This window comes from Carassius gibelio, chromosome B5, assembly GCF_023724105.1.
Source record: "Carassius gibelio isolate Cgi1373 ecotype wild population from Czech Republic chromosome B5, carGib1.2-hapl.c, whole genome shotgun sequence".
Lineage (NCBI taxonomy): Eukaryota > Metazoa > Chordata > Actinopteri > Cypriniformes > Cyprinidae > Carassius > Carassius gibelio.
In genome coordinates, this window is record NC_068400.1 from 29,073,702 (window position 1) to 29,101,667 (window position 27,966).

The 27,966-nt window shown below is 36.2% G+C and overlaps 3 protein-coding genes across 6 annotated transcripts; 1 reads left to right on the top strand and 2 right to left on the bottom strand.

Annotated features, from left to right (window-relative positions):
• Positions 1-95: 95 nt before the first annotated feature.
• Positions 96-11,062, bottom strand: LOC127956993 (WD repeat-containing protein 54). Of its 2 annotated transcripts, XR_008153683.1 has the most exons (11): positions 10,588-11,062; positions 10,074-10,360; positions 9,873-9,935; positions 9,727-9,793; positions 9,520-9,576; positions 9,277-9,404; positions 9,011-9,111; positions 8,540-8,702; positions 8,265-8,339; positions 7,447-7,667; positions 96-3,140 (listed from the first exon to the last, which is right to left on the bottom strand). XR_008153683.1 is itself a non-coding variant. In XM_052555318.1 (10 exons), the coding sequence occupies exons 2-10, from the start codon at positions 10,305-10,307 to the stop codon at positions 7,536-7,538; spliced, it is 1,020 nt and encodes a 339-aa protein (XP_052411278.1). In that variant the 5' UTR covers positions 10,308-10,360; positions 10,588-11,062; the 3' UTR covers positions 5,114-7,535. The 2 variants fall into 2 exon arrangements, 1 of the variants encoding a protein (XP_052411278.1); XM_052555318.1 differs by lacking the exon at positions 96-3,140 and having other exon boundaries at positions 5,114-7,667.
• si:dkey-245n4.2 (uncharacterized) lies at positions 10,069-18,491 on the top strand. 3 transcript variants are annotated; one of them, XM_052555320.1, is made up of 6 exons: positions 13,845-14,264; positions 14,822-15,325; positions 15,880-16,008; positions 16,132-16,174; positions 16,321-16,411; positions 16,621-18,491. In XM_052555320.1, exons 1-5 carry the CDS (start codon positions 14,207-14,209, stop codon positions 16,394-16,396), a joined length of 810 nt encoding a protein of 269 aa, XP_052411280.1. In that variant the 5' UTR covers positions 13,845-14,206; the 3' UTR covers positions 16,397-16,411; positions 16,621-18,491. The 3 variants fall into 3 exon arrangements, 2 of the variants coding, with proteins under 2 accessions (XP_052411280.1, XP_052411279.1); XR_008153684.1 differs by lacking the exons at positions 13,845-14,264; positions 16,132-16,174 and adding an exon at positions 10,069-10,203; XM_052555319.1 differs by lacking the exon at positions 16,132-16,174 and having other exon boundaries at positions 13,854-14,264.
• A 3,823-nt stretch (positions 18,492-22,314) lies between these two features.
• LOC127957025 (aquaporin-3-like) lies at positions 22,315-26,853 on the bottom strand. The gene is made up of 6 exons (XM_052555357.1): positions 26,617-26,853; positions 24,248-24,374; positions 23,991-24,128; positions 23,761-23,885; positions 23,348-23,565; positions 22,315-23,242 (listed from the first exon to the last, which is right to left on the bottom strand). The coding sequence occupies exons 1-6, from the start codon at positions 26,722-26,724 to the stop codon at positions 23,068-23,070; spliced, it is 891 nt and encodes a 296-aa protein (XP_052411317.1). The 5' UTR covers positions 26,725-26,853; the 3' UTR covers positions 22,315-23,067.
• Between the last annotated feature and the right edge of the window lie 1,113 nt (positions 26,854-27,966).

Sequence of the window (27,966 nt, forward strand, 5' to 3'; positions counted from 1 at the left end):
CAAGCTCACACCCGTACCCTATCAGTGGGCAGCGGGTTTTGGGCTACACAGGTTGATATGGCTTATGATTTGTTTTGTGAAAAGCGCTACAAATAAACTTGAATTGAATTGAATAGGTGCAAATTCAGACTGTTGACAATAAACACATTTTTATACACAATTACCTTTTTAAGTTTTGCAATACATCAGTGGACACTGTGTCATTTCAAACAAAATCCGTCCGAAATGTATTCAATAAATGAAATGCCACCACTGTAAATAAAAAATCCTTAAAATTTACAGTAAAAAACGGCAGCTGTTGTTGCCAGAATTCTACCATAACAAATACGTTAACAATGTTTTAGGTTTTACCTTAAATTTACAGTTAAATACCGTATTTTCATTAACTGATATGATGTTAATATACCAACCTATTGAAGTACTGAAATCTGTTTTGTACCTTTGTAATACACTGATAACCACCAAAAGCAGGTGGTGATGAGAAAGTCAAGTGATAAACAATAGCCCATCACAAGCAGCTTTTAAATAAAAATAATATCATATATAAAAGATTCACAGTGTGATTCACACAAGCACTAAACACCATCATGGTGAGACTCATTAAATTGAAATATGCAATAAACATTAATTTAACAACATTATATGTAACATACAACCCTAATAAACATAATAGGAAAGGAAAAAAATAAGAAGAAACATAGTTATTTCAAAGAAAAAACATCTAATTCAAACAAAACTTGAAATGCAATGCAGAGAATTCTGGGAATGTCTGAAATAAATGAATTTTTCCACTACATTCTAATTTATTGCGATGCACCTTCACTTCTCAGGCAAGTGAGCCCGGTCTCATGAAAATGCATATAAATATGCCAAATAAAAACAGAAAACTGTGGTATTGATAAGCAAAAAATGACTTTGGCATGTTGCTTGCATATGATACGCACAGGTTTGACCTGCACATAATAAACAGTTTCCAAATGCTTATGAAACGAAATTTGTTGGAGTGCATATGATATGTAGTTTTCACGTACACATAATATGCATCTACTCCACAACCCTAATCCATCCTACCCATTGCGCATAAACAGTAGGCTAGTGCAAGTAACATAGTAGGCTATGTAGATTAGGTGATTCTAAATTCTAAGTACTGTAAAAATAAAAATAATAATAATAATATTAACCAAAAAAACTACAGAAGTTGAACTTAAAGGGACAATAAGTATTTTATTATCTAAAATCAATTTTTTTATTCATAAATATGCCCTCAATGGTGTACAAATACCTATGCCAATGTTTAAACTAATCCTCGTAAATGAAGAATTTATTATCTTTATATACATGGGACGGGTAGGTCGACGGAGGCTTCCATGTAGTTCCGCCATCTTGCAAAACTATAATAGCAGAGAGGGACAAAAAGTACTAAGCCAACGCGTTTCCACAGCGCGTTTTCGGTCAGAGCCAGAAACGCAGGTGCAGAGCAGTGAGAGGCGCTTGAAACTGCACCGGCAAGTTTAAAAGTCTGGATTGCATTCTTATTATGGACCATACATATGGCGCGCCACAGGAGAAGAAAACATCGTCGCCAAAACAGTCAAAAATAGAACGTAAAAGGAAACGTGACCGTAGATTACAGAAAACAAGAGTTAATGTCGGGGAAGCTTTTTCTAGGTGGAAAGAGCTAATGCTGGATAAAGATTTCAAAAGAGACGCTGAAGCCAGTTTTCTTCTCGACAGGTAAGTCAGTGTTACAATCTATATTACAATATTTTTTTTATATCTAACAATGCACATTATTCAGAAAATATAACGAATAAAGAAGACATAACTACTAATTACAATATTTCATGTTTTCCACAGTCAGTAATTCATACTGTAACATTCGTTTGTTTATGGTCATGTTGCTGTTTGTTTGAAATAACACACCTGTTCACCTGAAGGAAAACTCGATGAAGTGCTATTAGAAGACATCCCGTCAAAGCTTTTTGGTACATATCGCCTACCGTAGATGCAACGCGCATTTGAAAAAGCGAGGCGCTGGAGAGCAAAATTAGTTTGAATTTCACCACTAGATGGGAGTAATTCCTACTTAGTGTCCCTTTAAAGGTGCTGTATGTAGGATTGACACCGAGTGGTTTAACTATGTACTGCAGCCCAAATTCAAAATATCGGAGAGGGTTATTTTCACCCTGCCCGTCCTCCTCAGACTTGACGCACATGCAGGTTACCAGATTGACGACACCAACAGGAACTGAATATTACTGAAAATTCGATTATTAATGCCTTACACTACTGCGTTACAGCAAAAATAAATGTTACTGTAATGCATTACTTTTGTAATGCGTTACTCCCAACACTGGAAAGAGTATAACACCCCCATTGAGAGAGAGAGAGAGAGAGAGAGAGAGAGAGAGAGTCAGTTAATAACAAATTCATGAGATTATAGTGAAACTGACTTGAGAGTTCATGTCACAACATAGTTATCTTTTTCAGATTTTCAATTTTTTCTTGCTGCATGTTTTGTTTGTAAAAACATGAGAACAAAATACAGAGAAAAATGTTTTGTTTTGTTGCAGTGCCCCATGGGCAAGAGTAGGACCGGCCAATGTTTAAAACAGCTCACTCTTCATTTCCTGTTCTCACAGGACACAGCAGAGGAGACGGGGCCCGGGAGCAGCTGTTGGAGCGGGTGGAGTGTGCACATGTCTCACTCTGGAGATGACCAGATGAATCATCAGCATGAAGTCAACCTCTTTTTCACTCCGCTTTCTATCCCTCCTCGTCTCCAGCCAATCTCCTCGTCCAGCATTTGTCTGTGTTTCTGATCCCACTTCCCCCTCCTGCTGATTCCAGTCTATTTATATGAACTATTTACAGGAGACACTTTTTCCTAATTTCCTCCTTGCGTCTGTTTTTTCCTCAGCTCCAGACTGGTGAGGCATTACTTTGTCAATCCCTGTGTGGCGAAGCTTTCCCAGCAGGCTCAACGCTAAGACAGATAGATTTTGGAAAGTCTTGAGAGGGGGAGCAAGTGCTGCGTGTTCCATCCAGACATCTCCAAATTAATCATTCACGATAATGGGATGCGTCGGGCAGCTTTTGTTTGCTGAACATCAAAGCCGGGTGGCTGGGTTTGGCTATTGCTAAAAATACGATGACAAACAGGCAGGACAGAGTGAATAAACTGTCATGTTTTATATGGAAAGATTATTGTACCCAATTTAATGCCAGTTCAATCTCTTATTCATGACTAAAACTACATGTGCGTCTGCAGAGTATTATAATTGTGGTCACTTGCATCTGTGCCGTCCTTGAAACCCTCTCCCTATCACATTTACATAAATAAACATGTAAAATCTTGCATCAAAACCTATTCCATTCAGCCTAATGAGCCTGTTATGGTCTCTTTTGGCTTTTATAATACCAAGTATTGAAGCCAGAACAAAGCAGACAACTAATGCATGTTTATTTAAATCAAATAGCTAATTAAAGATAAAACAATGTGCCCATGTGCAGCTGTCAAGTCAAAAAAAAGTATAACAGTCTCTCATTTATGCACGTTTCTTCAACTAATATGCACTTCTGACCCTGTGGACCCTGAGATATTAAACAGCTCAATGAAAAACAGACAATGAAACAGAAGTAGCGACAAATATTTGTATTTTGTGCTCTGATACATCTGAGTGATAGAAGAAAAATGTAGGGTGGGACTTGGTTATATCCGGTTGTTGATTATGAGAAAGGAGTGGGGTTTAGCAGGACTAAATGACGATACAAGAAAGAAGTCTATTGTTTTCATGGGAAGATCAAGCTATGATTAAAAAATTAAAACAACCACACACACACACACACACACACACAAACACATGAATGGATCAGGGCTAACTAAAACAATTAAAAACCTTTCTGTTATTTGAAATGAAGATTTACTGAAAAGTATATATATAAAAACTTGATATAAAATAACTACAAACAAAACTGAATTAATAAAAACTATAGACAATAATTAAAATGGCAAAAACGCTTGACTGTAAATGATGCACAGCAACACCTCTTACTTATTTTTACACAGCAATATCTCTTACGTCAAAGGGAAGGGTACAAAAAAAAAGAAAAAAGAATTTGAATTTGAAATGCTAGAAACTTTTTTTTCAAGCCAGATTTAATCTGATTTTTAAAATCTGAACAAAAAGAGGGAAACTGATATTTTATAATAAAAAAGTAATTCCTTGGAAATAAAAGTGGTCAAAGTAGAAGAAACATCACATGACATGCATAAAAAACACAGAAAAGTACTTTTTTTCAACTCTTAAGTGTAATAAACAAGTTTCTTGTGTATTTTGGAACTGCATCGAGTCCCCATCCCCAGAGCCCACAGATCTGATGTGTCTGGAGAGCACTATTGAATTTTACATGGCCATGTAGACAGGCCATAGTGTTTATTACCACAGATCACACAAAATACAATGACCTTAAACACATCTCGCTGTGCTCTAGTGCTGCATGGCAGTGTTACATAATTCCATTAAACCCACAACCAGCGGAGGTCTGATTGACACTCTCTAGACTCCCTCCCTTTCTGTCCACCATCAAATTTGACGGTCAGCAGTCTATTCTCAGCCCATTAGGTCTGTCCCTCTGTGTCATTGATATTCACCCTCTCTTCATAATAGATATAGGGGAAAAAAGTGTCATCCATAGGACAAAGTTAAAAGTCTTACATAAGAGACCATGGGGTTTTATCAACAGCAGGCTGGAAAGAGAGGTCATGTGTGGATAATACTATGGGGGAACAACAGAATTACGGACATAAATATTATGGGGAAAATATAGTCAAATGAGCATTGTAGATATTTTAGTGGGTTACTGGTAAAACAGCTTGACGTGATAATCTGCATTCCTCTGGTGTTCTGCTTTGACCTATAAAAACAGAAGCCTGCATAGATGAAAGATGTAATGACAACAAAACATTACAGTGTGAAAACAGGGTGTAAATCAAGGACAAGGACTCATCAGGGCCTCATGGCAGGTGCACAAAGGACACATCTGACAATAAAAGTCTTCTTTTATAGCTTAATAGAGGCACAAAGAGAACAAAGTTAATGGTGATGAATATATTAATACAGTCATGGACGAAAATGCTGCTTATTTACAAATTTGCTCTTGAAAGAACATTTTGTCATGAAGTTGATCTAAATGTTTTACTGTTCTTCTGTTACACAGAAATAATCCTGAGGACCATAAAAACCCACTGCACACATGTAGGGTGACCATGCATCATCTTTTCAGTGTCTAGTTTTAATAGATGCTAAAGGTAATGTAGTGTACATTCAGACATCGTACATAATCGACCAATTGTGGCATGCGAGAAGGTGGAATCTACAAACAGCCGTCAAAACAATGCAAATACATGTACATATACATATACATATAATGTATGGGCACTGTAGATAGCAGGTCAGTTGGAAAACAAAGCCTTGTCATTTTAGGCAATTTAGACATCCCTAATTTATGTTTGATATTTTTTTACATTTTGAATAGAAATGAGTGCTGGACAAGTTCTAATATGTTATGTGATGTGTTTCATAGATGTTTTTATATGAATCTATGCACTTGAATGTACTTTTGGTTGAATCAAATATGCTAATTCTGATCTCAAAATTCAAATCTTCAAAATGTTTCAGAAAACCATAAAAAATATAAGATCTATTGCCATCTACTGGTACACATTTATAATTGCAATAAAAGTCACAGTAAACATTTTTTTTTTTTATTGTCACTGACAAATGTTTACAAAGAAACAGAAAATAGCAAAAACTATGACAACAACAAAATATATAAAATATGTGATTTAACATTAAGCTAGATACAATGATTTTGTTTCTAGACAAATGTAAAGAATATTATAATTCCATTTGGAAAAATAGCCTCTGCTTTAATATTCATACTATTTATAATGAATAAATACTTACTATAAATACAAACTATTTTGATATGTTTTGTTTTCTGAACCACAAATATGATTACATGGCATCTGATTCAATTGCACATCCGAAATTGTTCAATGAGGTAAAATAAATAGTTCAGTAAATACATTAATATTAAACAAACAATACAATACTACTACCAATACTACACAATACTAAACAAATGATTTCTGAAGAAAACATTAAAAGAACAACCACTTCTAACATTTTAATGCTTAAAGTGGGGGTGAAATGCTCGTTTTCACTCAATATCCTGTTAATCTTGAGTACCTATAGAGTAGTACTGCATCCTTCATAACTCCAAAAAGTCTTTAGTTTTATTATATTCATAAGAGAAAGATAGTCTGTACCAATTTTTCCCGGAAAAACATGAGCGGCTGGAGACGTGACGTGTGGGCGGAGCTAAAGAATCACGAGCGCGAATAAGCTTTTGCGTTGAGAGTGTTTGGAAGCTGTGACATTACCTTGAGGAAAAAACCATCATCCCAAACAAACCATGGCTAACAGTCAGATTCAGCCGTTTATTTATGATCCAGAATCAGATCCAGAGGCTGAAATTTAACAAGAGCAGCATCAGCAACGACGTCTCTATGTGGAATGTACTGAAACTGTATATATTTGCTTAGCGGTTTTGGAAAATGACTAAGTGACCCTTTTTCGTTGGGATTGCATCATCCTTAAGAAATAAACGATGTGCAAATCCGTCGTAAAACTGGGCCTTGTTTGTAAAACAGGCATCTTCGAAATGCAGGGAACAAACACAAACACTTGCACAACTCCGTTGATGCTCTGTAAAAATAAACTCTATCCACTGGTCCCTTAATGCTGTTGTTTTGGTAATCTGTGCAGGGTTGTCTTGCCCTGGCAACCAAAAACACTCCTTTTGTGACATTTCGCGACGCTCTCGCTCTGATCAGTGATTGTCTGTGCTCTCAGTCAGTTCTCTGCTATACGGGAGCGCGCGCTCTTCCGGCAGACGCGCCCTCAGGACCCATATAAGGAAATTCCGCTCCATCTAACGTCACACAGAGCCATACTCGAAAAAAAACTTTCCGAAACTTGTGACAAACCGGAAGGAGTATTTTTGGAACAGAAATACTCCTTCAAACGTACAACTTAATTTTTGAAGCTTTGTCCATGTTTAGCATGGGAATCCAACTCTTTAACAGTGTAAAAAACTCAGTATGCATGAAATAGCATTTCACCCCCCCCTTTAATTTTGAGATATGTTCCGTTTAACCAATGTTATGTATTTTACCATAGTATCAGAGCACAAAAGAGTATTTTGTACTTAGCACAACTGCCAATCATGTAGAAATACCATACTTAACACTCTGTGCTCTTAACACTCTGTGCTCTTAACACTCTGTGCTCTGATACCTAAGACGTTAGAAGTAGATTTTTTGGTAGCATTCACTCCAGCCTGACCCTGTCAATCATGACTGTACAGCAATATACTCACCAATACACTGTCAAGACATGACCTTCCTTCTGCAGGTGATCCTCACATGACCAATGGGAATGTCCTAGAAGTGCACGCTCTATTCCTGACTAGGCTTGTGTGTAGCGGATGATCTCACTCAAGTCATAGCCGGTCACTGCAAAGGCATAGCCGTCCCCATCACAGAACTTGGCTCCACAGATCTGTGTATCAGTCACACACTCATTGTACATGTGCTCGATCTAGAAAAGGAGAAGAAAAACGAGTATATTTAAAATCAGCTGAACACAAAAAAATGCTTTTCAATGAATGTTCATTTAATGAAACTACTAATGGAGTTTTAGTGCATGTACTCCACCAATCAAACGTTTGGGGTTGGTAAGATTTTGAAATGTTTTTGAAAGATTTCTATGCCCACCAAAAATTAATATTCTAAAATATTATCACTTTTTTTATTATTAAGTTGTTATAAATTTGTGTTAATGGCAAAGCTGAAATTTTCACAATTACTCCAGTCTTCAAAGTCACATGATCTTGCAGAAATCATTCTAATATGCAGATTTGCTGCTTGGTAAACATTTATTATTATTATTATCAGTTTGGAAAATAATATTGCTGCTTACTACTTTTGTTGAACCAGATACATTTTCCAGGATAATGTTAGAGATAACATTTACTTTATACATTTATTTGCTGTCACTTTTGATCAATTTAATGTATCTAGCTGAGTAATATAATTAAATTCTTTCAAAAACAAAACCAAAAAAAAACTGACTGTTTGTGACTGACCACAAACTTTTGAATGGTATTTATACTGTATTTTTCTGTGAGTGGTTTACCTCTACACTATTCGTCTCTGGAGTCAAGCTCAGATGCCATACTCGAACCCAGGAGTCTTCTGCTGCAGATATCAGCTTTTTCATTGTACAAATGAAAACAATGTCAATATAGGAGAATTTACCATTATAAATAAATAAACTGTAATAAAATAACAACATTTATAATAATAAACATCAGAATACAACAACTTCTTGATTAAGACTATTTGTGTTCTTAATTACTACTTACAATGTACATATGTATATGCGTACATTAACTGTGTGACATCTCTCACCAGTCCAGTGAACGGGGCGATGTCCAGTGAGTAGATCCAGCGTGCATGGGCATTGACTTCTGCATGTAGTATACCTGTGACCCCCTCATACAGACGAATCTGTCCCGTCCCATAGCCAGCAATGACAATGCCCTTCCAGAGTTTTACTGAAGAACAACTTGTGCTGAGAGATAAGTATATAAATATTATATAAATTATGTACTGGCATCAGTATAGTGGTCCTCTTTCATTAAATAAATCAAATGAGCACATACACATGAGTTTTTGTGTAAATTGTTTGTAAAGTCACTCTGACGTGAATTTTCAGATTAAAGAAAAGGTTTAGGAAAACTTCGGACACTGCATTTTGATACATTTTTCAGGAAGGTCCACCTAATGTACACATTTTTCAGAATATACTAATATATCTGTGAATGTTTCATGAATGAAACCAATCGTCTCTTGTATAGTGAGTGTTAATTCTCAACATACTCAAATCCTGGGATCTTGTTGAGCAGTTGAAAATCTTCTCCTGATTTCCACACACAGAGGAGGCCAGAGTCATCAGCACTAACTAAATCAGCAATGCACTCCTAAAAAAAGAAATCATTTTAGTAATAAAACACTTGAGCACACAGTAACTTAAACCAAATGAAGAAAACATGAAAAAAAAATGAAAAAACCCAACAGATATAAATAGCGTTTGCTCTACGGTTTACAAAAATAATACTTATATGAATGTTACTGTAAGTTAATACCGGATTGCCTGAGCACTCAGAGGCCATGTCTGTGATTGCCTCTTTATGTTCCTCCAAAACCTCAGACAGGGTGATGTTACTGCCTTTACTGGGAACGTCAAACACCAGCACTGAGCCAGATGAGACCCCTGAAGGAAGTGTGAGGAATTGGAAAGGGCAGTTTTAGTGCACATACCAAGCTAATATGTAAATGGTTTAGAACAGTACCCTATATAGCCACTGCTGACAGATGAAGCCACTCACCTACACAAATATATTTTTCCTGCACTGCAGCAATTCCTCGGGCAAAAACTGCTTTCGCTGGAAATTTTTAACAGACAATGTCAGACAGGTAGTCAAAACCTAACTCCCCACAGTTAAAGGATGTGAAAATGAATAAAAATAAAATAAATTCAAAAATAGGATGAACACATTTAGTGTATTCACAGAGACGCAGAAGTGTGCACTGACCAGTAGGGGTCTCTGGCGTGTCCAGTGCATGCCAATAGACCATAATTGAACCATCTGATTCATACATCTGATGAATAAACACAGTTCAAGTCATGTTTACTAGACAAATAAACAATTTTAATAGCCTGGCATAACACTTGACCCACCTGGATCCCCTTCTGAGAGGTGAGAACAAGAAGATCTCTTGAAGGCAGGACACACCAGGCTGCCTGTCAGACAAAAAAGTGTCAGATAATAAGTAACTTAGTGAGTGACACTAGTTTTACACTGTAGGCAAATTGCTCTGAACCAGTATAATCATCAGCCTTTATTAGGACTCAAACTGTGCTTTAGTCTTAGCTACTTACCTGCATTATAAGTGAGGAGCTGGTGGCCACGTTGCCCTCTTTAGACTGCAGCTGTCGGTGGGAATAGTTCAGCCCGTCCCAGGAGGCGCTGACCATGTTCACCACGTTGGCGTGGACCACTGTGAAATAGGTGAGGCATCGCGGCGCGATGCGCAGGACGCTCAGGTTGTTGTAGAGGGCCGACGCGCTGCTCTTTATCTGAATGCTTTTCTCTTTGTGGTACATTTTCGACATTTTTTGAAAGAGCGCCGGTTGTGTACTTTATAAACTAGAGATGTAACTAGTTTCTGAAAGACAAGACAGGACATGGAAATCAATCGTGAATAGTTTCCTGAGACTGTGAATTCGAGCCTGTTCAAACGAACAGTTGCTTTGCACTGCATTAAATCGGATTGTAGCAGCATGTCCAGACAGCAAGATGTGAAATATGAAATAGGCTAACTTTACTGCTTCTTTTGCAATAACTACACTGACATTTTATTAACATTAACAATTATTATATAAGTTACGTTACCATAATGAAAGCAGCTGATGGGTTCTCCTGTTAATCTTCATCGTTTCAGAGCAAATACTGAACTAAATGTATCCAAATATGAAAATGACATACGTCGTTTCTGTTATTAGACAAAAGAACGGTTGATAAGAGTTATTATGGATATACTAATCGTATTAAAGCAAGCTTTTACCGCCTCGCGTCTCTTGCAGCCATAGTGACGGAGCAGACGTGTGTAGAACGTCACAGTTATCTGCGTTGCACGAAATGACGTAGTTCTGACGTCTGAAACGTTTAAAAAACTTTCGCATCTGTATTGCATGTATAACTTTTTTTTCAATTAATTTTCTTCTTTGCTTGTTTATTCCTTTCTTTCTTTATTCATGTTTTATGTATGTTCTGTAAGGCTTTATCACTATTCGTGTGTGTGTGTGTGTGTGTGTGTGTGTGTGTGTGTGTGTGTGTCTCACTGTCCCTGTTACACTTAATGTTGTCATATTTTCCTAGGTAAATAAATAATATTACATAAAAAAATATAACAAATATTATATATATATATATATATATATATATATATATATATATATATATATATATATATATATATATATATATATATATATATATAATCAAATATATGTATATATTTAAGACTAATTATACATTTCATATTGTTTCTATGCATTTATGCAAGACACAAAGATATATCTGATAACGCTGAATGCTCACTAAAACATTACGCAGATCATTTCAAGTTTTATTTTGTACATGACACAAAGTAGTGGTATCTAAGCAAGAAAGTTGTTTACTTTATAATTAGTCAATAACCCCATCATTTTCTTTATTCAGACTGAAAGCTCACACAAAAAAAATTGTGACATTTGAGAAAAATGGGTGAAAGGTGACATTAATACACAATCCTGATCCAGTTCAGCGGTTGCTACCCCTTTAAACAATTCATGCAAAGTAACACTGTCAAATATTAAAGTCTGGGCAGCCTGTGATGCTGGTACAAGTTGCTGAAATATGTAGGTCTTCACAGGCAAAATTGCTAGGGCATAGCCTGAAAAAAATCAGGACAGACACACTGTACTCCAAATGACAGCTTGTCTCCAGAGACACACAATAACATGCAACACTTTCTTCACATGGAATGTCCTTGGCACAAAGCTTCTTCAGAGAAAACTGACCATGGTTAGAACTGTATGTAGGTATAAGCCAAAGCTAATTTCTTTAGATAGGAAACTTTGCTGGCCCAATGGCACATTTTTCAAAATACTGTATGTTTACATGCAATTACTTTGTGCTGTGGAAGGAAATAAATCTTTATTGTACTCAAGCAAAGAGCTACCAAGAAGGTTTTTCTGGATGAGCTAGAGAGCACTGTTACCCCTCATTCTGATGTGAAGGGCACGGTAATGGCCTTCTGATTGCGAGGAAACAGGTCATCGTCTTCTCAACAACTAGGGGTTAATTACAACATCTACAGCCATTTAGTGGTTAAACCATGTCATTACCTTTGTCTTATCCCCCCCCCCACACCAGATGGCACCAGATCTGCTTTCTATGCATCTGATTATGTGAAGACAGAACTATAGTCTTTTTTCAAAAGTAATATGGTTATTATTTCTGGTCATGTTTTTACCTGCTCCTTCCTACTGAAGGCTGACCAACTGAGCATATGCAAAACATTTAGATAATTGCCACCAAATGGGTTCAGTCGATGTAGTGGTTGTTTTTTAAATACAATGGTTCCCTTTTTGCAAAAATGAAGTCAAGGCTGTAAAACTCAAGAGGTTACTATGCTAATACTAATTTCAATTGTGATTTGGATGAGATAACGTGATAATACGATATGGGTATTATAATAAGTGCATAGAATTTGATGTCAAAATCCTTTTGAAATGGCAAAACTAGGTATATGGTAATCACAAAGACCTGATTTCAAATAGCCTAAACAAAATCACATATTATTCATTTACCAGTTAATCATGAAATAAAAACAAGATTCTAGCATCCTCATTTTACTTCTTGCTGCACAATGGCAAACAAGAAGCTGCCTGTAACCCTCCTACATCATACAGATATCAAAATCTCTTTTGATATCTAGTTGTGAAAGATCTAATTGTTAGCATTCTGTGGGAGGTATAAAGCTTCCTCCTACTGAAAGACCTGAGCAAAATTTTATTTAGTCCTCTCACTGAAAAGCAGAATACAAATAGAAATTCTGAAATTTCCTTGAATAAAAAAAATATTATTAAAAAGGCATAAAAGCAGTAAAACAAGCATGCAACAAAAGCAATGAAAAATTTCAAGGGAAAAGTTAACCACATTGTAAACTTTTTACCACAATGTATGTGTGTATTTGTCGATAACAATGGAAAATGAATGACTCTGTGCATAAGAGGCCTCCCAGAGTGTTTAAAGGTGTGTGTAGGCTTGTGAAAGTATTAGTAAGCGTGGACCCTATTATGTAAAGAAATGGGCATCAGAGGAAGGGAGGGAGGCAGAGGGCAGGATGGAGTCCAGGCCATCTTTTGTTGACCATGTAAAAAACAAAAGCCTTAAAATCTGAAATGGTGTAAACTGTTAATTCAGATTCTGTAAAATTATAATAATAATAAAGAAAACATCATTTGGAGGATATGCACAATATAGCATTACTGATTAGTAGTAGGTCTACTTGTTGCACAATTCTAACAGTTTGATTTAAAGTTCAGTTCTACTTCAGATAAATATCCTCACTTTGATGTGATATTTTCATACATCATATCTTTTGACTTTGGCATTTGTCTTGGACATATACTGAGATCAATTGGTGCAGAAAAGTGAGTTTTCAGTTATCAGTGCCAGTATAAAAATGTTCTATTAATAAATGTTTAGTGTTACAGAAGACAAATCACTTTCAGGTAAAGGCCTGCTTTTATTTCCTTTCAACAGTGACTATCCAAACTGTTTAATGCACAGTTAGCAGTCTAGAAAAGTATCATTCTATCGCATTATTTTACACGCTCGGCGCTATAGAATCACAAATAGGTTAATGCTGTAAATCTTTTCGTTCACGCTCCAGTTCTCTTGAAACACGGCCTGACTCGGACTCAACACTTAGAAACAACATAGCAACGAGAACAGAAGCTCTGTCATCTTAGCTTGAATGGAATGCCATTCAAATAGCTAAACCACATAAAATGATCTTCCTCTTTGTGCATCTGTAGATTACTGCTCAGATTTCTTTCCAAATAATGTTTATCCTGAAAATAAGCGTTTTTTACGTTAATACGTGTGATGTGCGCAAGAGTTGGTTGTTGTTTTGTTTTCCTTAGCTAACTTAAAATGTAATGCCTTTCCTCCAACATAGAAGAACACTTAGTTGCCTTTCATAGTCTCTTTGTAATTAGTATTCTGCACTCACTCTTTGAACACTTTTTCGCTTCACGCGCCATAAATTTACAGTCTTCTCTCAAGTGAAAATCTGTTGTGCTACAGTGTCCGCTATCGGGTGGATCAACATTGTCCCTCTTCACTCTCTGCCTTGCTTTAGGGGAACAGCATGCGTGCTGGGAAATAATTCGCTATCATTATCAGAACAGATCTGTAATCTGTAAGTCAAACATTTTAGATTTTGTGTTGTTATTGCGCCATGGATGTCTTTTGGAGAGGATACTGCACTTTTGTTCTCACAACACTTGTTTTTCAAGGTAAAGGACAAGTAATATAATTTATAAATATATATTAAATAACAACAAATATCTTTATCTACATGTTTAACTCGACTATTAGAACTACGTTAGGCTAATTGTACTTGTCGATAAACAATGTTGTCATGAATTAGCTTACTGTTTGTCAGTACAGTTACACAGGCTAGTCGCTAACTTGGCTGTATTACAGGAACTTCCTCTCTTAATTCTTAATTTAAGAGTTTAAAAAGTTATGATAAAACAGTTTAGATTATGGAGTTAAGATGTTTCTACAATACAGGTCGCAGGCTAAAAAAAAATGTAGGCTATTTAATTTTTCTTAATTCATAAATATTTAATAATGTTATTGCTACAGTGTTCAAATGTAAGGATATGTTCTTCTAACGTCTTGTGTTTTAAGTTTCCATCTGTGGAGTTATTTGTATATTACAGTTTGTAGCAGATGCATAGACTGTATGTGAGGATTTTGATGTATGGGTTGTGTGTGTTTGTGTGTGTATGTATAATGTATTTTGTCTAGTATTATAAGCCATGGTAATCTTTCCTTTTCCTTGTAGAAGTTACAGGATTCCTGATCAGGAATGAAGAGCTGAGAAAGTGTGTACAGGTAAATGAAGGTCAGGTCAGCAGCAGGCTAACCCTGCAAGAGTGCCGAGCAGATTCAGCTCTGCAAGAGTGGCACTGGAATCCTGATACACGCTCCCTCAGCAACCCACAGACAGGAGGGTGTTTAACTGCACCTCAGATCCAGGAGCATGAGAGTGTTTGGCTGCAAACTTGCAGCTCTGAGGAGGAGGATCGTGAGGGCCAGGCCTGGAGCTGCTCTAAAAAGGGTCTCCTGACGTTACACGGCAGGGGTCTGCACCTGAGCGTACGTCACGATACCTCCAAGGTCTTCCTTTCCAAAGATCGTGGGAAAGGCAGCAAGTGGAGGACGCTGGCTAATCAAACGGTATGCGAGGAGACAGACAGCACTCTTCATGGCCAGAATGTGTTACAAGATTCTCAGCAGACACTTTCGACTGGACCCCGAATCCTCACACAAATTCGATATTGGCATTGTAAGAGAAGTAGATTAGAAGTTCTTCATTAATGATGGGTCTGTGTTTCATGTATTGTGCCATCCCATTATTCTGATTAATGACATCTCATCTACTTCTTCAGTTAAAACTAGACTGCTGAGTGCCTGCTATCATTTCTGTTATACCAGACCATATCATCGTATGTCATGTGTTTGTGTGTGTGTGTGTTTTACTTGCTCGTCTGTTCATATTCATTTGTACCAGGTTTCCCAAAGTACTGTAAATGGGAGCATACATTTTTATTTTATTTTGGTGTGAAGACTCAGGAAGCCTCAAGCTGACACAAATAAGTTATTATTAATGATTTATTAATTATAAATTAATTATTATTTTGGTACCTGACATACAAAATGCAAATGCTTTCTAGCAATCTCTGTAAAATTTTAAAATACTTATGCAGGACTTTAAAATTCATTGGTCAAAAAGGTAGGGTACTCTGTGCACTATGTCTGTTCTGCTTCTAATAATTTCTATGATATATTGCATGATTGTATCTTTATCATCTCTTTATTTTATTTTATTTTTTACTTAAGCTGGGAATAATGACCAGACCTCCAGAATAAAGTCCACTGAAGCAACACAGTCTTCAGATGCATCAGCTGAACCGCAAAATAGCATCGAGCCGGATGGACCATCTGTTAATGTGTTTACAACAGACTATGGTAAATGTGAAAAGAAACAAATTTATTTTATCTGTTTAATCAGTAAGGAAATATGGTCTAAACAAGCAAATGTTTAAAACAAACTGATCCTTAAATAGTTCATCTGACTTCTGTCCACATGAGGGCAACAGAGGAGAGGAAACCTAAACACGGTGCCATATCTTTGGTGATTAGCCAATTTATTAGTCATAAATTGAATAATTAATAATTAAAGAAAATAAGATAAAAAAATATTCATACACAAAGAATATAAGTTTGTGATAGTCTGTGTAGTAGTCTGATAGTCTGTTTGTGATATGTGTTTAATAACAGGAACAGGCTGGAAAATGACAATGTTGCTTCTAAGCACCTTGGCTTTGTTACTTGGGCTTGTGATCCTCACTCTTAACATCTACCAGAACAGGTAAGATATTTCTCATTTCTGGTTAATAAACTTTCAAGGCCTTCTCAAGACTTTAATTTCATGTATGTGAATTCAGACATAATGTATTTTTCTTTGAAATGAAACTGATCTATGAATGAGCTCACTGAGCTTTCGTAACAAGGAATGACTCAGCAACATGGTTTTCCACCTTTAAGAGTCACTGATCAATTTTTTGTCTTCATGCACAGGAGGAAGAAGACTGTGGTGGTGCTGAAATCCTACACTCCGACAGGAGAGGCCAGTCTGCCAGGGTCCCCGGTGCCTAGTGAGAGAGCCCCTCTAACCCGACACCCTATGAAAACTGCTCAGTCTCCCTCCATCCAGCCAGGCGAGATCCTTGTTGAATGGAAAGATGGAACAGTCACACCACTGTTTGAAACATATCTAACTGACTAAGTGGTGTCTTCTAGAAGAACTGGCTTTAAGTAACTTGCGTTTTGTTCCCAAGCAAACTGACAGACCTGACAGAGGAGGCTAATTAATTGGGATTGAGCAATAATAATAATCATAATTAAAATAACGACCGTTGTCCATGGAATCGCTGCCAATTCCGTGATCATTGGTAATTTCCAATGTATTTGATTTATTTGAAATGCAGCTGTGGGATAAGTGGGTTAAAGTTATTGCAAGAAAATAATTATCACAACTTAAGCACCAGTATATTGATCAGGACTCAGAAGTCTCTTTCTTGTTAAAATCATTTAAAATCAAATCAATAGTTCATGTGTGTGTTTATTCAGTTATTTGCTGTAATGACTGTCTGACTGTACATTATCCCTAACATAGCTAACATCTTTTTTTTATTTTAAATCACAGACATCTGTTAGGTTTACAGAATGCCATCCCTCAGTTGAATTTTGAAAAACTGAGGTTGGGTTCTGATCAAAGACAATATTCTGTGACTTGCCAAAAAGACATACGGTAACGTCAGGTCATATATAGATCAAACATAGCAAAAGATATACTCTATAATTAACAATGAATGCTTATGTAAGCTGCATTCCGTGTATGTAAAATAGAGAAATAGGAATGTTCTTTAATGGAAAACAATAATACATTCAAAATATGCGTCTGAAACTGATTTAGTATTGCAGAAAAGTGTTGTTTTTAACAGTGGATTATTCTTGAATTGCATAAGCCGACATCTGTAATTGTTTTGATATACTTCAGACAGTTATCTTGTTAGTGTGATTAGGAACTAGTTTAAAATATATGAAAACCATTTCTTTAAAAAAGAACATTATTAAAAATCACGTGTTATATTAATACTTAATAATTCCAATAAAGGACTTTTGACATGCTTTGTTGCAACTTGCAAAGGGGTGGTGGGGCACCTCCTTAAATGTTTTGCCAGATTTATCTTCAAGCTAACTTTACCTGTTTCTTTTGACGTACTGCTTTGTTATGCTCTTTTGGCAGAGGAAGAGATGAAAAACATGTCTGTGCAAGTGTGTTGTTAGGGTGTAAAGCAGACATATTTTGAGTGAGAGAGAGGAGTAAATGTGAGGTTGACATGCAAGCACTGGAATCACAGCTAGGAACACAATATGGTATTGACGTTTCTCACTTCTTCTCAAACACACACATAAGTTCATAATGACAGTATATACAATTTTAATTTTGAAGCATGTCATATAAATGATATACCATATGTACAAATAAATGCCTTTTGAAGGATCTGAGGCCATTGTAGCACAAAAACAGACATCTGACAGAGATACAAGGAGTGATACAGAAAAAAATATGACTTTCCCATTCATTACTCCAGAAGAATCTCACATTTGAATTCCACTGTTATGCAGATGTACTCTTGTACTGTGGTTGTAGTTGCATGGGTTTTGCTAAACAGATAAGCAAATTGGCAACATCTACAATCACAGAACCAACTTTTTTTTTTTTAAGTCAAAACTCTACAAGATGCGACTTTAAGATAACCAACAAGAAGTGGAAGGCGTGCCTGTGCAAGAGATAGGGTGTGACAGCTTTTTGAAAGTTGGCATATTGAGCAGGTGTGTACTGAAATGTCAAATATATTAAATAAATAATTTGTGTGTGTGTGTGTGTGTGTGTGTGTTAGCTTTTGTTTTATTATTATTATCATTATTTGTTACAGCAAATATATAGACATCTTTGGATGGAGTTGCGGTCATTGTGGCATAATAGCATACACAGATACATTCCAGAGATAAGCTAATGCCACACACAGATGCTTTCCAGAGATAAGCTAACTTAAAACTGACAGCATTTCATAGCATTGGATACCATACCATCTGTTATAATTTCTTTAGATGTATTTAGTGTTCTGTGCAAATAAGGCAATAGGCAACAGCTACATGGTTTTAGTCACAACTGTCATTAATATAACAGTATCCATATACAATAAAAAAAGTACAATCTTACATGGAGCGCAAGCTCTCTCTGCTCTCACAGATGCAGTATAGGTATCATTAACATTACATGTGATAAGACCACTGAAATTGCTTGTAATTGTATACAAGCAGAATGTCTCCCTTAGGATATCTCTCTAGATAACAGAGGATGTCCCCACCCGAAAAAGTGTTATTGAGTTCCTATCTGTTACTGTCGCCCTCTTTCCATTGGCTGTGTATTTGTATCTCTCTGACCACAACCTTTTTTTTTTTCCCACAAGCATTCAGTTATGGAAATTATTCATAATGGTCATGGGGAGCAACTGCATAAAAATGCTTTAGGAAGCTGAAAAATTTAAGGATGATCAGATAATTGAGATGATATTACCTGACAAAACGTTTGCTAAATAAAACTGTGTTCCTGAACGAAACTCAAATTGGCGAAACACTCTGTGCAGAACATCTAAATGATGCTCTGTTAGTTTGTACAGATTGAAGAAGTACATCTTAAAACATGTCCCTGAAGGAAAATTTTAACTCGTGGTTTCCTGGTTAAAGATCGCAAACTTTTTTTTTTGTTTGTTTATTTGTTCTTTACAGGAGGAGCACAAAATGTCCTAAATGAAAAAGAACAATTGTGCAATTGATTCCACCAAATTGAGGCCACAAAATCTGAAGAGCCAATATAAGGCTAACACATGATAGTCAGATCAACAATGCAGACAACAGATGTCTTGCAGGTGATTTAAACCTTGAAAAGATGTTTATATTTGTTATAAACCATCTTGATGAAAATAGACCAAAGCATTTAAAGCATTTCTTTGTTTCCTCATTTCAATGACAACCTTAAAACTTGGTTTGTTGAAACAACTGCAATGTTATCCGAGAAAAAAACGTCAGTGGCATGTTGACAAGTTATTTAAGACTTGAGTCATGTCCTGGAGGAAAAAAAAAGAGAATTCTGCTGTTTTTTTGTAAGGTACTCGGGGGATTTACACTCGAATGCCTGTACATGAACAAAGCTTGTATCCTGTATCCTGCATGGAATGTGGTACAATTCACATCATTTCGATCAAGATTTGCTACAGTATGCTATATTATCTTTTTCAAGCAAGGTATTCATGTTTTAATCAGCTATACTGAAATTTAGCTATTTCAAATCAGGTCCAGGTTTTACAGTCTGATCGCAATTCCTTGGAAAACATCTGAAAAGGTGTCATCAGTATGGATTCCTCTCAGCTTGTTTTTCCACATGTGGGAAACATATGGGAAAGCTGTGATGGGTGCTGTGATGTCTTCCCTCCTAGCAAAAGATCCAGTGACCCTTTAAAAAGGCAAGGTCTGCAGGCAAGTTTGGTGCATCAAAACAGGAAACAGTAAATAGTAAACTTGGGAATGTGCTTTAAAAGTACTTTTAAACCTCAAAGAGTGTGAAGAAAAAAAATCATGAACCTGCGCATTTTGCCCATAGAGATCGTGTTTGTTTTACAATATTGAGTATACTTTAAAACAATCTGGCAAACGTAAAATAAATAATAAAATCAGGTGTAACTCTACAAAACGGCACACATTGCTTAGCTTAAAGATGAAAAGACAGTTTTTTTGGATTTCACATGTGGTGCTGAGGCCAATGTTTATAGCTATGCCAGTCAAGTCTTTCAAGAGGATTTTCAGGTACATTACAGGTTTTTCTACAGGAAAAAAATAGAGCATTTTATTAAAACCACTCACATTCTTAGCTGTATGCTGTCTGACTTCTTAGGTTACTAAACACTGCTTATGTGCTACTCAAAGGAGAAAATTTCCTGTTATGATTTTTTTTTTTCTTTTTCCCAGACTAGAAATCAACATGCAGGCCATCGAGGAAAATTAGTCTCATTAGTGTCTTTAATTTCATACACAGGAAACTGAATCAGACAAGGACACAGACAGATAAAGAGAGATAAAAAAAAACCTGACTTAACTGTAGATTTCACACCTCATTAAGTCTGGCATGCGTTATCCAAACGCAAGTTAAAAATGAAACAAATGCTCAAAGACCTCCATGCAGGTATTTGGGCTCTAAGCCAGCGATGGATACCATTGCACAAAGATAAACTTCATGGATTCTCAACAAGGGCATGTTTTTGTCAAGGTACTTGTTCTACTTGTTTCCCCCACTGAGTGGGAATTAAGACAATAGCTGTCATGTGGAAGTGCTCCTCTTCACAAAAAACAAAACTGGTTGTGAAAGTGCCTCAGGCTCAGAGAAGTGGTCTACAATAATGTACTACAAGAAGAAAATGGATGCAATGGCCAAGACAGTCATAGGTTAAATAACTACAAAGAGAGGGCTTTGTGAAGGTGTGCGTGAGCCAGCTGTGGTTTCCTGATATATCTGACTTGCATAAGAAGCAGGAAGAGACAAGCTGCTCTTGAAGCAAAGAATTTAGCACATTGACCGAGTAACCATATATAGTCCAGGAATCAAGCATGTGGAGGATGATTAATACAGTTTAGGCTTACATACAGTACCAAAGTTTTAATTTACAGTTTATGAATTAAGAATACATTAAATAAATCAAAAGGGACAGTGAAGACTTTTACTTTGTTAACAAAAAGCTATTTCAAATAAATGCTATCCGTTCTAAAGTGCTACTCATATCCTGAAAAATATATCAAGCTTAACTTAAAAATGTGTCAGCTTTGACATCATGGAAATAAATGACATTTTAAAAATATATTTTCCTCATTTGTAAGTCTCTTTGGATAAAAACTTTTTTACTACTGTAGCTACTGTATTACTGTATTTGCTTTGGTAAGCAAAAGAGACTTCATTGGAAACCACTGATAAAAACTTTTGAATGGCTGTGTTAATCCATATGCTTTTTGGTCAAAGGATTTACTTGATTTCTTGCCAAATCATCAGTCTGCAAGCTTGGATTAAATGTACTGATTCATGTGTAGAGGATGTTGGTCTTCCTTTGTTTTGTAATTGGTTTTAGATAACATCTGTGAGTTATTGCTCTGTCAACAACACGGTGTTGTTAGCAACAATTTGTTTTCGTAGGGTTCTGGGAAATATATAAGGGATAACAAATATTATAATTGAGTTCAGAGATTTAACCTGGCGTGTTGTGGCTTGGTTGAAGTAATTGTATTAATTCCCTTTTAAAGATTGGTTTCCCTCTCTGGATGGTGGAATGTATTATATTTTAACACACCCATGTGTTTATCCCAGTAGCCTTAATTGAATGTGAACCTGAGGGAGACTGTATGTTCTTACTCCCTCAAACTTAAATTTAAGCCTCCAATAGTCCACACCTATTGTTTTTTAAGACCTTAATTAGACTTGTTTCATTCACCTTGTGCTTTTTTGATAATGAATAGCTTTGGCATAATGTTAAATTCCACTACAAATGGATTACAACCCTGGAGGAGAACATGAATGTGCATATCCTTAACAAAGAAGCAGCGAGGGTGGTTTCAGCTTAACAACATAAAAAATGACAACATCACATCACATTGTGAGACTTCTTTAAAAAAAATTTTTTTTTAAGTTTTATTGATAACAATCCATTGCTTCAAAACATTTAATCACAAAATTAAAATGGTTATGACATTTACAGATACATGAAAGATGAAATGGATACAAGTCTAAATACTACAATGCTATACAATTGCAGGATCACTACACTATTGACCGTACATGTTAAGTTTTTAAGTATCGACCTGCTATGTAACAGAATTTTTTTTTTTTTTTTTTTTTTAAATGAAGATGACAATACAATACAATATATATATATATATATATATATATATATATATATATATATATATATATATATATATATATATAGAAGGTTGAGAAGTTGAGCAATTCAATGACAACATATTTAGTAGTACAAATGTGTAAAATACTGGAAATATCGACAGGGGCTACACTACTTTTTTTATTTAAAAACAGTGAATTAATATAATTCGTGTTGCTGAAGAAACACCTTTTTTCCCTTAAAGGAGGAATCTGGAGGATGTGTGAAGAAAAAAGGGAACATGCTAAAAAAAATATCTAAAATATCTTAATGAAACGATTAAGAAAACTTTGGAATCTTGACATTTGCAACATTTTTTTCAAGTCCATCTGATGGTCTGCAAGACTACCACAAACCCCTCTGAAAGAGAAGAGGGAGCCTTGGATGGAATAATACATATTTATTAAACTGAGAGACTGAAAATAGAGAGTTTATGTGGATTTATGGTGCGAAGTGCTGATAGAGATGATGCAGATCATTCCTTGCTGCTGACGTCGTTAAGTTTCAAAGACTCTTCCTTGGCTTTATTCTTATTGTCTCGTACTTCTCCCTCCACATGCCACCCGACCATCAACTGGTACACAATCACACCAATAATGGATCCAAGGAAGGGGGCAAAAAAGGGCACCAAAAACCAGCACTGTCTGTTACTGTTGCAAACCAGAGAAACATTAGTTAATGTTTGCTAAAGTCTGTTTTATCACTGACAAATGCAGAATTAGTACATGTTTTGGGAATTGAATGTATAAACTTACGTGAAGACTTCACCACCCCAACCAGCCATGGCAGTGAAAAGACGAGGCCCGAAATCCCTAGCTGGGTTGATGGCATAACCAGAATTAAAGCCCATGGAGAGTCCAATGATCAGGACGCTGAATCCCACTGTGAAGGCCTCAAGACCTTGAGGGATTGGGTTGTTGTAGGGGTCCACAATGGCCAGGATGCAGACAATCAGAGCTGCTGTGCCGATCACCTGTAGAAATGGATATATAATATGTAAATATAAAAGAGGATAAATATAGTAAATTTATTATAATTTACAGAGCTCCTAAGTGTCCTAAGTGCATTCCTTAAAAAACTTTGGGATTCTCAAGGGAACGCAAAAGGTTTGTAAGAGAACAGAAGCAAATATACACTTTAGATTAGTTACAAGCTTACAGTTACTGACCTGGTCAAAAAATCCATTCAAGATGGTGAGATGTGGGCTTGGGTATGTAGCAAAAATACCAGCAGTGGCTTTTTCCCCAGTTACAAGCAACTCATTTTTTTCTCCAGCATAATCATACATTGCATCTAAAATAATAATAATAATAATAAAAAAAAATAAAGTGTAAGAAAAAGAAGAAACATAATATACACTTTCAACAAGAAAGAGAATTAATATTACATAACATGTACCATGGTATTCAGCAAAGATAATTGCGGCACCCAAGAAGGCTCCAATTGTTTGGAACAGAAAGTACACAGGGAACTTTCTCCATTTTTCTCTTCCCAAGAGGCAGAGAGCAAATGTAACTGCTGGATTTAAATGTCCACCTAAAAAGAAAGAATGGAAAAAAAAAAGCTGTTTTATTTCATAAGTTCATCCACAAATATTTTTTTAATAAAACTCCATCCCAAAAACTTAGGATGAAATTTTAGAGGAGTTTACCAACCTGACACCTGGCCACAAACCAAGATTCCAAGGGTAGCAGCAAACCCAAAAGCAAGGTTTACAGAGAGAAAACGGCCATGGCTTTTTTCACTAAGTACCATTTGGGCAACCGCACCACAGCCGAACATCTGTAAATGTTATTAGATAAGAGCATGTGTTAATCACTCTTTGAAAAAAACATTTTTATGTGTACCATTTATATCAGTGCAATGAAGAGACCAGATGAAAATATATATATATATATATTTTATTTTTATTTTACCAACTAGTAAGCCTTTCACAACATTGTTAGTCACAACATATACTTTAAACTGGTGATGAAAACAGCTGGTTGCTGTTTCAAACTGCTAAAAATACACCAAGTATTCCTTTTTGTTCAAACACTACAAATCTATAGTGACTAAGGGCTGTAATTGTTCACATAGATCATCTCAGACTGGTCATTAAGTCCGTTGTGAGAAAGAGCAATTGCAAGTTTCTGTTCGGGCTTGTGGCTGAAGTTTTCATTGTAAGGTTCACCTCATAGTTGAACTGAAATACCTGTGGCATTATTTAGAGTTATCAGGATCACGCAACGACTTTACCAAAGTCATGTAATAGCCAGGAGAGAGAGGGAGTAAATCTCAACAACGTCAACACAATTCTAAAAAAGGCATCTCACAAAACCAAAATCACCTAAACATGGCCCTAAGTATCTTTTTGAATTCAATAATGCCAGCTAAACGCAAACCGTATTAAATTTATTTCGGTTTTCTGTATGACCAGAAACCCATTGTTCCTGTTACTACTCTAAGGAGAACATCCGCTAATGCAGGCACCTTCACAGATAAAGAGCATGTTCAAAGTAGTTTGCACACGAATACCTTTTTTGCCACTCAGCAAACATCACACCTGTTTGTGATCCAGTTATCGCAATACCTCTCTATTTAAGTATTATCTCTGGTATAACCTGTGCCACACACCTTAAAAACAAACTATGAGTGTACTTCATGAAATGAGTTGTTTTTTCTAAAGTGCTTGTAAAATTGCATAATTGCCCCGTGAAGACTTTGTAGCAGCAGTTTGCTGTCAAGTCCCTCTTTAATGAGTGTCATATTTCATACCACATTATTTCTCATGTCACAGCTTCTGACTGCAGTGGAAGTGGTTTCTTTGGTTTCACTGCTGCGCAAGACACATTTATCAAACATCTAGTGAAGTGCAATGTTTGAGAAACATTTCCTTTTAGTTACATCACTGTGTAGAAATCTAGTGGTAAATTGTGGGTCTGTCAGGCATACTTTTCTATCAGTAATTTTTTCACTCTTATGAAATATCTAAATGTCTAAATGACTGCATTAATTTCAAAGCTAAAACATATTTTGCATGTTTAGAATGAGATAAAATGGATTTAGGGATGAATGAATACTTGGTGTTGGTGTGGCAAATGCACACTAATAATATTGACTCAGTGCCTTAAGGTGATTTATTAAACCAAGTTAGCGTGTGAATTGTGGCATCATTATAGATGTGATCAAACAAATATTATTAATTGAAAGCTTTGGCACACGCCTCTGCTCTGATTCAAGTTGCATTATTTCATGCCTATCTGGACAGAGAAAAATGCAGAGAATTAAATTAGGGAAGATGTATAAGCATATTTCTTCTGTTTATCATGTGTGTCAAGAGCATAACAGGACTCAGATAATATCCACCTTTCTTTCTTATCTATTTGCAAATTACTTCCTTTAAGCATAGTTCCTCAGAGCATAATTAATATTTATTAATAATAGGCCATGCAGAAACTTCTTTTATAGGTTGTAAATGCACATTTAAATTGGTTTTGAATGTTTTGTGCATACAATCAAAGTCAGTGGAATGCAAAACTATGCCACTGACTTCCATTGAATTACAAAAAAAGTTCTTCTTTTGTGTTCCACAGAAGAATGCCATACATGTTTGAGGTAAATTTTTACACATTTTTTGATACTTTTTCTAAGGTATTCTTTGAACTGAGGACCAACTGCAGGAAACTTAAATACACTGGTGTAAGATTTGCATCCCAGCAGATAAATACTCATTTGCAATAGTCCACCATTCACTTGTTTGCTTGTGGAAATTCTGCGTGCATGTACCAAAGTAAACATTACAGTTTATCTTTGTCATCAAACTGAGAGATAAGAAAAGCAACTCAACTGGTGCTCTTCTGTTACTCTCACGTGTGCAACATTACACTACAATATAACATTTATTTCTGACTTTTATTACAGATTATGTGAAACATAAACATGCTGTTTCAGACTAATTGACAAACTGCATTAGTATTAAGTTACACTGACCTCAGCTTAGATGCTGACAATGAGTAATTCATGACTAAGGAGAAATACCCACCACCAGGATGAGAGTTCCCAAACATTCAGCCAGTCCCTGGCGCAGCAGCTTGTTGCGGATCTGGAAAGTGTGTGCAAGCTTATCCAGCATGGCCTTCTGCCAACCCATCTTTTAGCCAGGTATGGATGTCTTCCTTTGCCTGTGTGAAACAATCTGTATGTCCCTCAGAAATGTATGCCCATGTGATGGCCAGTGCTCTGCTCTTATAGACATGATAGACTAGGACCAACCCTTCAAGTATCTGCCTGCCCCCTTACACACTTCTTCCTTCCACACACACACGCATGAAAATTCACCTATACACCACATTAACTCCCTTGGTCCCTCCCTGTATTATTCATGTATGAACACACACGCCTTCACACTGCATTCCTGTCCACTCTATTATAAAACAGGTTCTTCCCTTTTTTCTCTTCCTTTTCTCTCATGTCATTGTATTTTTGAAAACCTCTGAAACTTCATCACCCACTATTAAGCCTTTTAGTTTAGAGATGGGCCTGAGTGTGAAACTTCAGAGGCAGATTAGGCTAATCTCTAAAGGGGCAGTGGTAGCTGAAGAGTTTCATTTTGAGTTAACATGAAACTTGACTGAGACTATAGCTCCAGGAATGGGCAGGGCCATTTGAGTTGTATATATGATTCATAAAATCTTTTACTAATGATGCTGGTGGTGAGAGACCCGGGTTCGAATCCACTGTGATGTGAGACACCAATGTGCCCCTGAACAAGACACTTAACCCCTAGTTGCTCCAGAGACATGCAAACTCTGACATATATAGGAATCTTAACTCGCTTTGGATAAAAACGTCAGCTAAATGAATAAGTGTAAATGTAAATGCTGATTATTCAGGAATGATTTAAACCAGATTCAAATCAGAGGATGCCAACTAGTCGATCACATGTGAAACCTTTTTTTTTTTATCTGCTCACACCAGTGGCGTAGCTATAGTTTCACTAAAACTTCATATATGTGGTTTCAAATATATTTAAAGTGAGTTTTCATGGTCAATTAGAAGCAGTTGATTAATTTTCCCTCTTACTATAGGACCATACCATATCATGATTGATCAGTTTCTGTTAGTCCCACCCACAATTATGTTAAAAGGTGCCATGATGTGGATTATTTTCTTTTTTTTTTAAATGTTGTTTAATGTTTCCCGAGGTGTACTTATATTGTTAGTATGATTTTTACATTTAAAATTTAGAAATAAAAGGCAATTTTATATTATGATTTTAGCCCTCTGGCTTGAATGCTCTATTTGAAGGGGCATGTCTGCTGTGAGACTCAGCGGCAAGTGTCTGCACCAGGGTATTTACCAGGCGGCAAGGAAGTCGACCAGAAGTTGAAGT

Bases quoted from the DNA above. Each gene is read 5' to 3' on its own strand.
- LOC127956993 (XM_052555318.1), bottom strand. From the start codon at position 10,307: ATGTCGAAAATGTACCACAAAGAGAAAAGCATTCAGATAAAGAGCAGC. The intron at 9,794-9,872 runs GTGGGTCAAGTG...TTTATTCATCAG, and splicing joins CCTCTCAGAAGGGGATCCAG to ATGTATGAATCAGATGGTTC. The intron at 9,405-9,519 runs GTGAGTGGCTTC...CACTTCCTTCAG, and splicing joins GGAAAAATATATTTGTGTAG to GGGTCTCATCTGGCTCAGTG.
- si:dkey-245n4.2 (XM_052555319.1), top strand. From the start codon at position 14,207: ATGGATGTCTTTTGGAGAGGATACTGCACTTTTGTTCTCACAACACTT. The intron at 16,009-16,320 runs GTAAATGTGAAA...GTTTAATAACAG, and splicing joins TGTGTTTACAACAGACTATG to GAACAGGCTGGAAAATGACA. The intron at 16,412-16,620 runs GTAAGATATTTC...CTTCATGCACAG, and splicing joins CTTAACATCTACCAGAACAG to GAGGAAGAAGACTGTGGTGG.
- LOC127957025 (XM_052555357.1), bottom strand. From the start codon at position 26,724: ATGGGTTGGCAGAAGGCCATGCTGGATAAGCTTGCACACACTTTCCAG. The intron at 24,375-26,616 runs GTGGGTATTTCT...TAACATTTACAG, and splicing joins TGGGAACTCTCATCCTGGTG to ATGTTCGGCTGTGGTGCGGT. The intron at 23,566-23,760 runs GTCAGTAACTGT...CCATTTCTACAG, and splicing joins TGAATGGATTTTTTGACCAG to GTGATCGGCACAGCAGCTCT.